The sequence below is a fragment of the Nanorana parkeri genome, unplaced genomic scaffold (genome assembly GCF_000935625.1).
Source record: "Nanorana parkeri isolate BGI_ZX_2015 unplaced genomic scaffold, ASM93562v1 scaffold1215, whole genome shotgun sequence".
Lineage (NCBI taxonomy): Eukaryota > Metazoa > Chordata > Amphibia > Anura > Dicroglossidae > Nanorana > Nanorana parkeri.
The window spans coordinates 140,173-152,368 of record NW_017307483.1 but is presented as its reverse complement, the minus strand read 5'-3'; the positions used below and the strand labels follow the sequence as shown (position 1 = coordinate 152,368).

The 12,196-nt window shown below is 49.3% G+C and overlaps 1 protein-coding gene across 1 annotated transcript; it reads right to left on the bottom strand.

Annotated features, from left to right (window-relative positions):
- Nucleotides 1–4,299: 4,299 nt before the first annotated feature.
- RPL27A (ribosomal protein L27a) lies at nt 4,300–10,890 on the bottom strand. The gene is made up of 5 exons (XM_018568600.1): nt 10,793–10,890; nt 8,250–8,313; nt 6,375–6,450; nt 5,760–5,934; nt 4,300–4,465 (listed from the first exon to the last, which is right to left on the bottom strand). The coding sequence occupies exons 1-5, from the start codon at nt 10,793–10,795 to the stop codon at nt 4,337–4,339; spliced, it is 447 nt and encodes a 148-aa protein (XP_018424102.1). The 5' UTR covers nt 10,796–10,890; the 3' UTR covers nt 4,300–4,336.
- Nucleotides 10,891–12,196: the final 1,306 nt, after the last annotated feature.

Here is a 12,196-nt window from a genome sequence, read left to right as displayed (position 1 = left end):
ATCCAGCCGCGGCTCCTCTGCCCCGCCCCCTGCCTCCTCTTCATTGCAGGCTGGGAGCCTTACCCAGCCTGCTATTGTAAAATGCAATAGCCAATACCCACCCACTCCCTGCTGTCAATCAGCATGGGGGGGACCTCATAGAGAACTTTCTCCTTCAGGCCCCTCCTCTGCTGTGCCCTGATTGGGCAAAGTCTTGCACCTGACCTGTGGTCAGGTGCAAGACTTTAACAAATCAGAGCTTCAGTGGGCATTTTGCATTAAGGAATGTCCTCGGTCGAACAAACCGCACACACCCCATAAAGTTCGGCGAGCGCTCGAACTGCTGATGTTCGAATCGAACACTCGGCTCATCCCTAATCACTAAGGGTTTGTTTCCAGGAAGAGCACTTTAGGGTAACAGGAAGTAAAAGGAAATCTCTCCAAGATAAAGGCAGCCCCTGCTTCCCATGGGAATTCCCAATAACTTCCCTTTCTCACCGTACAATACAATGACAGCTCCCACTGACCGCAGATGTTCACATGTAATTGCGCAGGCTGCGACTATCTGCAGGCAGCTGTAACTGGATGCAAACAGTCCGCACCCAAGTGTGGTTGCCCTCAGGTAATCAGACTGCGCGATTACATTCGAACAGCTGCGGATGGCGGCAGCTGTCATTGTATTGTACAGCATCCCTCATAGCGGATCGCATACGTTTTACAAAGAAATGTATGAGACTCATGTAAACGGCCATTTGCAGGGGTGAGGGGGGACGCAGACGGCTGGAACATGTTTAACTTATCTAGGTATGCCAAGACTGTATTTATTTTATTAGTGCCATTTATAAAGTACTGACAATTCACACACTGCTTTACATAGTGCACATTCAAATCAGTGCTCGAACCTCGGTCTTTCTTACAGCTCTGAGAACCGTCACCTCTGAGGGCAGGGGCCCCAACAAGTACGTATATTGTTTTGTATACGTTTAGCCTGTCTGAATTCAGCACTGTAACTGCAGACAAAGAGTGAGTAGCTGCTGCATGTAGAAATTGGTTTCTTCACTGGCAGTACCTCTAAATGATTACTATGATGCAATGCACTCATGTAGTCATAGTAGATCACAAACTGCTAGACCCAGATATCCGATTAGCAGTGTAAAGGGTTTAGGCCTCCCGGCCAGGACTGAAAAAAAGAAAGGCATCTAAGATCCCTCTGCCTATGTGAGCAATCTGCTTTCCACCATAGGTTGTGTAGAATCATATGGGAATGGGGAGACAGGTAGGGTTTTGGTAAACAACTGCACTGGCTGCTTGCTGCTCACACTGTTCTCCAGTTATTACATGAGTATAATAATAAGATAAGTCCTGATATCAACAATATTGAACCAAACAGGTATTTGGAAGAGATGAATGCCTCGTCTACAGTTAGGCCTCCTTCACACCAGACAGTGCGTTCCGGCCCGAACTCACTGCAGCCGGCTCACTTTGTCGGGCAGGAGGGGGCGTGGCAGGCCATTGAAGTGAATGGCACCTTAGCCACACCCTCCGGCCGCAAGGCACATTATGCCTGCAGTCCGGTGCAATCAAAATAGTGCTTGCAGAAAACTTGCCATGCACCCTAGAGGAAGTCACCCGAGAGATGATGTCTTCCTTGCTAATGGAGCGGGGCAGTTACTCGGTGTCAATGACAGTAGAGGGATTGGCTGTCTCATTAGCTATTGAACAGTGTTGTCACCCTGCACCAGCAATCAGGATACGAGGGTCAGCCGCAGGATCACATATTTGGGATAACTTGCAAAGGAATGTTTATGATTTTAGTCTGGAGAGACATTATAAAGTCGCCCTGTGTTGTGCCCCTGTAAACAGAAAGGTTTACATTGATGCCGGCCTCTGCTGCTGATTAGAATTCCTCCCGATTGCTTGGCTCACACATGGGAGTGATGAAAGGTGTGACTTGTGACCGTGTTTGGGGCCTAAGCTGCCCGTCACCAATGCAGTCTCATTCTCCCCCCCCCATTCGGGTCTCCTTCCCCCCCCCCCCCCCGACAAGAATGACGATACTATCTGCACGTGTGTGGATGAGCCAACATATTGCCCTGAGATCTCACAATAGAGGCCTTTTTAAAGCAGAGGCCACCATCCTCTCTGGATTGGACATCACAGTTTTCACATTCATAAAATGCAAGGCACAATGAGACGCCTGCCATGTGAAAGGAATTATTTGCTTAAAAGGAGAACTATGAGCGGGGTGCTTTTCACTCACCTCATAGCTCTAGCCGACCTGTGACAATGAGACTGTCACAGGTCGGCTCAGTAGATCGGGAGGTGAGTGAACACATACCGGCGTTCGCTCACCTCTCGATCCTGTCACGGGAGGGACTGGATTCCCCCCCTCCGCCAGCGCTGACTGGCGGATCAGACAGTGGAGGGTACAGCTGGCTCTGCCTCTAGATAGGCAGAGCCAGATGTCCGTTACGCAGCTGGGCGGATCCCGGCACAATTGTCAGGATCCGCTTCAGCGTCTCAGTATACCACGAGCAGTAGCTCCCTATATACTGAGCTTACGGTGACGGGAGGATGCTAGTTTGTATCCTCCCATTACCCTAAGGAACACTATGTGGAAAAGCCTTAACCCCATAGTTCTCCTTTAACACTAGAAAGAACTGATTGGAGGAATGGCCGGTCACATGATGGAGCCCTCCTCCCAATTTTGTATTCATTTGAATGGTACTCTGCTTGCTGCAGAATCCCACCACAAGCAGATAGTAATGCGCATTTGTACTTCTGTGCTTTAGGGATTCATTTTTAAAGCAGCATTATGGCTTTGCCGGTGTCATACCAAAGCTTCAAAATAGAGCTCAGAAGGCGAAGGGAGGTCTAGCTTTCTGACCAAGAAAATGTTTATCTGCAGGAAGCTCTACAGCAGGCTTTCCCAAATGTGAGACGTTGACTAGGGTTTGGCTTGGATGAATTGTTGCAGAGTCAATATATCCAGCCAATGGTGCCTTCAATGGAGGTTGCTAACCCTTTACAACCAGATGCATGGATAACCAAAAGGTACTCCCCAAAGATCTGCCTCCTGACATTCTAGAAGAGCAGCACAGGATAAGAGGAGCCGTTCACAAAGATAAGCGTGCAAGTCATTAGGGCTACTCTAGGCAAATAATGAAGAAAGTGTAAAATTCTATTACTAGTATTGCTTGGCATTTAAAAAAGGCTGCGAGGGTCAGTTGACTCAAGTCTCTACAAAGCGGATGAAAGGCATCAGAGCACCCCGGGGTCTTACATGAAACCTCTAATTCAGCTTCCGATGCAAGTGGTGACTGTTTTCACATTCTCCCGTGTGAATTGTCAGCTTAAGCAGGATATCCAACACAAATTAGTGTTACATAATTTATGTGTAGTCAATACAGAATAGGCAGAACAGTGGCTTGGTAGTTAGTACTTCTGCCTTGTAGCACTGGGGGTCCCCGGTTCAGCATGGAGTTTGCATGTCCTCCCTGTGCTTGCGTGGATTTCCTCCCAGTACTCCTGTTACCTCCCACACTACAAAGACACGCTGGAAGGTTAATTGGCTCCGGTCTAAGTTGGCCTTGTATGCGTATGCAATAGGGACCTTAGATTGTAGCCCTAAGGGCAGGGACTGATGTGAATGTAGTATGTAAAGTGCTGTGTAAATTGTCCGTAACACAGATACCAATATTAAATCAAATAAAAACACAAAGCACTGGGCGCTAAATATCAAACAACTGACAGGAGAATTGAAAATAAGTGCAGCTCACATCTCTGGAAATAGTACAGTTCAATCTATGCACTGGTTATATCTACAGCTCACTAACAGAGAAAGCTGCACAACAGATTCAGAGGTTCCACTGGCAGGGATGTCCAAACTCCGGCCCTCCAGCTGTGGAGCAACTACAAATCCCATGAAGCATCTCTCTCCGGGAGTCATGTCTGTGAGAATCTTGCAAAGCCTCATGGGATTCGTAGTTCCACCACAGCTGGAGGGCCGGAGTTTGGACATCCCTGCTTTACAGGTATAAATGGAAGGCTGCTGTGCAGGGTTGAATACAGCAAGTACCAAACAGCTCTAGGTGTCTGCTCTTCACAATGCAGACATCACATTTCACCAAATATCAGTCTGGAGACCTGGAATACACACCAGATATCTGCACTGCCAAAGCTTAAACACTAGATCCATAAATGACAGTTCTCCCCTTTCCAGAAGTTAAATATACTGTACCTGGAAGCAGTCGGGAATATAATTAGTAGTTTTGTTGTGTAACGGTTGCTGTGAAGCAGAAGAGATAACAGGACACAAGATACAGAATGGAAGTTTAATCATTGTTTCAAACAGCATTTATGCTACCAGCACACAAGCACCGCCGACACCTTTAATCTTCTCCTCGGCGCGTCTGCTGAAGAACTTGGCTTTTACAATGACTGGCTGCTTGGGGAGCTTCCCTTTGCCGAGCACCTTGTAATAACCCTGCCGAGAGAGATCAATACAGTAAAGAGTCAGCTGAGTCCTGCCACCAAAACTAGATTTATCAATGTCCCTAAAATGTGTGCACGCCATTCATTATCTGCAGAATATTTACAGTTCCAAAATCTTTCTACACCAAAAAAGGTGCAGACAGTAAAGAACCCCTCGCCCCCCAGCCTCAAATAGCTGTAATGAAACTGTAAACACTTAGTGGCCATGCTTAACAAGAAAAAGCTCATTAAATTATAAGGACAGACAATGTATCAATTATTGGAGTGAGTTTACAAAGTGACTTGCTGAGCTCTTTAGAATACATCAGACGTTCACAAATGTATAAAAAATAACTTAAAGGGCTCATTCAGACGAACGCCCCCGCAAGACGGCTCGATCGCGGAAGGGGTGTTGCATGTCATTACACACAGCAGCTTGTTCTTCTCTGTGGATGTGACTGCACGCAATTACACTGTCACACGCACACCCAAACCTGCGTGTGGGCCTGGGTGTCAGCACTGAAAAAGACAGTGTGCATCCAAGTGCGGCCACCTGGACACACATGTGCAGGTTCATGCGTGCGTGTGGCGAGTAATTGCATGCAGCCACGTCCTCACAATTAGACGCAGCACCTCTCCCTTCCGGGATCAGGTCTTCTTACAGGCATGCACACAGATCTGAAGGAGCCCAAAGACTTCAACCATCTTTTGGGCCATGTTTCACCTATATTGAGAGTGTAACGTGAAACACTGTCACATTCCCCAACAAACAACCCAACCCCCCCCCTAAATCATAAGGTACTTCTGCCTGGGGGAATCCTGCTGTGGCTCTGATTGGACAGCCACATAAATCAAGGTACTGGATCCATTAATGGCAAATACTACCAACACCACAGCAGAAGGACCCAGCAGAGTCACCACAATTGTGGTCCAGCTGCACTTCCTGCAACCCCATAAATAGCCGGACCTGATGCTGGAGTAAACACTGGAAGAGCCTGTGCACTGAACACACTGATAACGGGTGCAATGCTCTGCAGGCTTCAATGCAAAAAAATGAAAATGCACATTGGCGAGATCAGTGTTGCTGCATTTGGTGCCTTTTTGCAGAAGGTGAACCGTCACTTTCTATACATTTTGTGGAGATCTGGAGATTCGGCATCACTCGCAGTTGGCTTTTATTGTCTGTCTGATAGGTTACTATGAGCAGAAATATTTTCCCTTGGTTTATATAAATGTAAAACAAATGCTGCAGATCTGTAACTGCACCCCACCCTTCCCCCCCCTCCAATAAATGAGAAAACACTTACAGCGTGCACTGCGTCAATGACTGGTGCTGGTCCGTCGGGGTTCTTGGAGTGGTTCAGTCTTGTCTGCTCACTGACCAAAGTCCACAGTTTGTCCAAGTTAATTGTGGGACAAAAATGCTGATTCTTCTTCAAGTGGTAATGCCTCATGCCGACCTTACCGAAGTAACCAGGATGGCTGAAAAACAAATTACATCTCATACCGCTACCAAAACACCGGACGAGGGGACAGTCTGGCACCAGACGGCACGGGCATATTGGCAGTGATTGATTGGTAGTTCCCTGCACCCAGAAACCTGGATGGGGACTTATGGGAGCATATCTTGCTTTACAAGAGAAAGAAAGCTATGCAGGACAGGTTATAGGGGGATGGGGCAGGGTTCATGTTCTGCCCAGAGATGAGCTTTAAATTTTTCATGCACCCAACTACTGGAGGCATGAGGACTATATACAGCAAGCAGTGCCCACAGAAAAGGGATGCTCCCTACTGCCAGAGACGTTACACCACCAATTTACATTTAAAATCATGTTAACAGAGGTCTGAGTATCACTGATATTAATGATTAGGAAGTCCCCCGTGTATGAAGACATGAAGGTAGAAAATGTAATCGCACTCACTATTTATCAAAGTTGATTCTGTGATGATGCATACCACCGGCATTACCGCGACCACCGGGATGCTTCCTGTGTTTGCCTAGAAGGAGGAAAGACAGTAAAATTTATGAACGATACCACCAAATTCTCCAAGTTACACTATCTATGTAGAGTGCTGAAAATTGCCCCCATGGTCAGGAACTTAGAAACATGTCAATTCGTATTAGTAATACAAAAAAGGTAGCACGAGACGCTCCTGCACGAGATACTACAGCAGTAATAAGCGGCATTAATTATTCACGCCTTCATTCCTCTCCATCAAAGCGGAGCAGTGGGCAATGTCGCTGTACCGGTGACTGGTCGAGCTACATGAAGAACCAACCAGTGAATAAAGAACAGCAATCGCTCTACGAGGACTTTAGCACACCAAGGCCACTGGGGGTGCGGAGGTGTGACTCTAAGTCTCGACAAGACATCGGGCGGGAGAAGCAGACAAACTGACATTTTATTTTTAACACACAAAGGATTACAAAGCTTTGAAAGTCCCATCAGGAAACAGCCTCGTGTGTGATGTGTTCCGGGTCTTCTCACCCCCTATATCCAGCCTCCTGCCCACCGAACAGTGCCTAATGACCCTTTATGTGGGCGGGAATAAAGACCTCCATCCTATCTGCATTGCTGCAACTGATCTGACACAAGAGCCAGTTCACCTCTAGATGCATGTAACTAAATTAGGTCTCCACAGAACCCCAAATCCCTACCGAGACCCAACACTCTTTACAAGCAGCATTTTATCCTCCTCTCTCTATTCCCTACCACCACCTGATGAGGGGCTGAAAGACGGGAAGGGACACGGTTACCCCCTCTCTCCTTGTTATAGATTTGTGTCAAGTCTGTGTCAAGATTTGTTATTTCATCATTTCTATTATATAAAACTGTTCAATAAAGTTGTTAAAAAATAATCGCCTATACAGGCAGGAAAAACCCCCGATGCCCACAGGAGCCCCGAACCCCCGGTGCCCACAGTGCCCACAGGAACCCCAAACCTCCAGTGCCCACAGGAACCCCAAACCTCCAGTGCAGATGGAGAGATCTCAGGTGATCTATACCTCACTCTGGGCTTTTCAGATAGTAGGCAAATTAAAGGACAACTGATATGGCCCAGCCAGAGCTCCCACGACCCAACATTGATGAGCTATTCCTGCAGCACCATGCACAGGATCTGGTCTATAGCAGGCGAGCTGTATAGCAGTTGAGGATTGGCAGCCTTTTGCACACAATAGGAACCTTGGCTGTGACAAGACTAAACTGACAGGTCACCTCTGCAGTCTGTCCGTTCATTCTTACCACCCGTGACAAGATTCGTAAACTAGATGTACCAAGCTGAAGTACTGTGATAACACATCCTGGGATTCGTCATATTGTGATTCTTGACCAGTACAGGATCATATGGAAGGCCAGAAGGATAAGTCATCAGAAGCAATCCTCCTCCAGTCTGTGCCAGGATACCTAGAATCTCATTGGATGTAACGGGAATCCACATCCTTACTTCCAGTCACACAATAAACAGCAATTATATGGTAAAGTCAAAACAAATCATTACCAAAGTAAATTTTACTTATGGGCAGTTATGACCCGAAGGCCAAACTATCCCCTGACTTTCGATATCTGTAAAGGGAAGCATAGCTGTATTATCAGCATCCCTATCTCCTGCGGCCTGCCATTGGGTGCCCTCGCCTCTCCTATAGAACGTGCCATCAACAAATTAAAGACAGGCACACAGGGACCCCTTGTAACCGTCACAGACCCCAGGACACCTCATACAATCCTGTACATTGGCGATTTAACATACTAGCATTTGAAAGGGAACTGGCTCTTGAAGTGTAACATTTCACTCACCAACACGACCATGGCCGTGACTGACGTGTCCACGGAGCTTCCTCGTCTTTCTTAGTTTGCTGGGCTGTTCAAAAACAAAATCACAATGATCAGTACAACGCCAACCCCTCACTTCCTGTATCCCCCGACCCCACACTGCCTGTATCCCCCGACCCCCCAGGACATTCCATGGTATCAGATGTCGCTGTACCGGTGACTGGTCGAGCTACACGAAGAACCAACCAGTGAATAAAGATCAGCAATCGCTCTACGAGGACTTTAGCACACCAAGGCCACTGAGAGTGCGGAGGTGTGACTCTAAGTCTCGAGTAACCAGACGCAACATGATGGCGGCAACATTGGTGGAGATCCACAGACAACATACAACTAATTTACGTTACAGGACACGTCAGGGGTAGGCAACCTCCGCACTGCGGCTGGAGTAAAACTACAAATCCTTTCATTCCCCTGGAGTCATGGCTGTCAGTCACTTGCAATGCCTCATGGGAGTTGTAGTTCCACAACAGCTGGAGTGCCGAGGTTGCCCATCCCTGCATTATGTGCACAGGGAAAGAACTCCAGCTCAAACTCTGGACTGTCCCACAATGTGGAGCATTCTGGACTCGTCAGGTTATTATTGTGTCCCCATATGAATGATGATCACTGTGGTCTGTTTACATTACGTTCCCCACACACAGGTCAAGTTTCAGTGCAGATTAAAGGACGGGTCTACCTATAAACAAAGAGCAGCCCCCGGCCTCGGCATGCGTGACTGAAGCTGGATCCTCATGTGCAGTAAATGCAGTTGGGTTGACATGTCTGTCCCGGCCGCTCCTGCGCATTACAATCCTGCAGACGTCTCCGGGGCTGAGGTCAGACACAGGGCGACAACCCGCAACATGCTGGGGCTCATTTAAATGCAGCATTTTGCTGAAGTCCCAATGTAAAATGCAGGGCCCAGCCGGGAGCAAAATCCAGAGGTCCATGTTGTCCAAACACTACACATTACAGGAAATGAAGCCTACTGGTTGCTAGGATGCCAGTGATGTACACCTGCACCCTGGCAACAAGGGAGGCAAGGCACCAACACCTGTTACACCCTAGCAACAAGGGATGCCAGGCACCAACAGCTGCATGCGCCCTAGCAACAAGGGGCGCCTGGCACCAACAGCTGCCTACGCCCTAGCAACAAGGGACGCCTGGCACCAACAGCTGCCTACGCCCTAGCAACAAGGGATGCCTGGCACCAACAGCTGCCTACGCCCTAGCAACAAGGGATGCCAGGAACCAACAGCTGCCTACACCCTAGCAACAAGGGATGCCAGGCACCAACAGCTGCATGCGCCCTAGAAATGGACGGCCAGGCACCAACAGCTACCTGCACCCTAGCAACAAGGCACGGCCAGGCACCAACAGTTACCTGCACCCTAGCAACAAGGGACACTAGACTGCTCCTGAATCCTACCTTGCTAGGACCTTTGCAGATTTCATACATTTGCACTGTATACATGTAAACATCAGCACATCATTTACATGCGTACAGTGTAAAATGTGGTCAATGCACAGGACCGTACACGCAGATTTTACTAGTTTGGAATTAGGGATCTGAATGCAATGCGTGATCTTTACACATACGTGTGCACAGGGCCATACATGTCATAGGATACATCCCATTAATGGGTGACACGGCTGTGCATTTTCAGAGAGGGATGCACAATCGGTGTCACCGCATTTCAGGAACCTAGGCCGGATTCAGCAGCTCGTATAGCTTTCTATATATACTAGGCCAGGACACCTGGAAATCAAATGTCTACTTCTAATTTTGGAATAGGAAATGGTTACAATCCATCTGCATGCCAGTGTGGAGAGGCCCCTTCATTTCCTGTCCCATAGACACAAAAGGAAGTGAGAGGAAGTCTCCTTAGATTGAGGGAAATGCTCTCAGACTGTTGTCATGGGAACAAGGGCCCAAATTGGAGGATTTTTCTTCCAATACCAGTTCTGGTGACAACTCGGTTTTGGGCCTGTCATTTCCTGTCTCAGCGACAAAGCTGACAGTCAGGGGGTGAATCGCTCCTGTGGGGACACAGTAATAACCTGACAGTCAAATCCTTCACCTCTCCATCCAAAACTAAACGTGACTCTTATGGTTGCCTTCAATGTTGTAGTCTCCAATAATGAGGGGGGGGGGATGCCCTATGCCATGTCACAATAGACACCTACACTTCCATTGAAGCTGCTTCGGGGCCCAGTCACACGGGAATGACATAGAAGATGCCGCCACAGAGAATCAGGTGCCTCTATTAGCCAATCAGGTGTCAGTCTGGTTGCCATAGGTGACCCCTCCGCTCCTCACACGCCGGCCCGAGGAGGGACATGTGTCTATGGCCGCTGATAGAGCACATGGCCGGCTCCCCCTCCGGGCCTATAAAACCCCACACATCCAGCTCAGAACCACCCAGAACCCTTCCTGTACACCCAGGCCTTCTTCCCAGCCTCCCCCCGGCCCGCCGCAGCCTTTTTTTCCCGGTCCCTCACACGACGCTCCGCTCCCCACTACCTACCATGGCGGCGGCTGCGAGAGAAAGAGAGAGATCCCGGCGAGTCTCGCGAGAACTTACAGCCCCGCGCACGCGCTTCCGGTCCGATGACGCGAGGGGTGAGATCTCACGGGAGCAAGAGCGGAAGTTCTCGCGAGAAGAGCGGGACGCGGACACTAGGGCGAGCGCGGTGAGACTGGCGGCTCCGGGCGGCGGACATTTTGTGGAGGACACGTGATCTGGTAGAGTGGAGATGTGTAGTGACTTTTGTGCTGGTGCCCCTGGGGGCCACTTCTCAGAGCGGGGGCACCCCGACTGTTTGTATGTGTGTGTGTGTGAGTAGGAATGCCCCAGAGGAATTACACAGAGCTGAGCTGTGATGAGCCCCACGGGGCAGAAACCCATAGCAACCAATCAGTGAAGCCATGGGGGCCTGTGCTGGGCGGGTTGCTGCACTAAAAGGGCATCATTTTTCAGTTTTGGGTGGAGCAGGGGAAGATTAAATCCCCCTCTGAGGTCATTATTGCTGCCTGTGTCCCCGCTGGGGGGGGATGAGCCTTTCTGGTGACCGTAGCCACTGAGACAGGAAGTGAGAGGGAAGGCAATATGTTACAGTTGTCATAGTAACGGGCATAGAGGGAGAATCTTCCGATTTCCTTCACTTTGCAAGGATTACCTCTCACTTCCTGTTGTGCACCTAGGACAGGAAGTGAAGGACACCAACTGCCCAAAAAATTATCTGACCGGGGTTTCAGCTCTTCCCTAATCCATCCAAAACTGAGAGCTCGGACAAGGAGATTTCCTCTCACTTCCTGTTTCATCCCCGGGACAAATAAAGGAAAGTCTACCCAATGCCCAAAAAAGAGTTTTACCCAATGCGGCCACCAGGGGTGGAAAAGTCTGCGGGCCCTGGTCTTGCTGCGGCCACCAGGGGTGGAAGAGTCTGCGGGCCCTGGTCTTCCTGTGGCCACCATGGGTGGAAGAGTCTGCGGGCCCTGGTCTTGCTGCAGCCATGGGTGGAAGAGTCTGCTGGCCCTGGTCCTGCTGCCAGCGGGAGGGGGGGGATCCGATCAGAAGACCTTCACAGAATCCCTCTAGACCCTGGGGTGGGCAACTCCGGCTGTTGTGGAACTACAAGCCCCATGAGGCATTCCAAGAACCTGACAGCTGCAGGCATGGCTCCCGAAGGCAGAGGCATGCTGGGATATGTAGTTAAAGCACAGCTGGAAAGGGAGGGCTGGAGTTGCCCCCCCCATCCCCTGCTCTAGACATCCCAATCCCCGCAGCGCGCTGATTGGCTGCCACCAACACATTAAACCCAGATGAAAGGGCGTCCTTGACCCCTGAAACGCGCTGGCTGAACTTTTGGACTCTGGTCGGATAAGAGCACTTTAAAACAAAGTGCACTGATCCTTCTTGCTCCCTCCT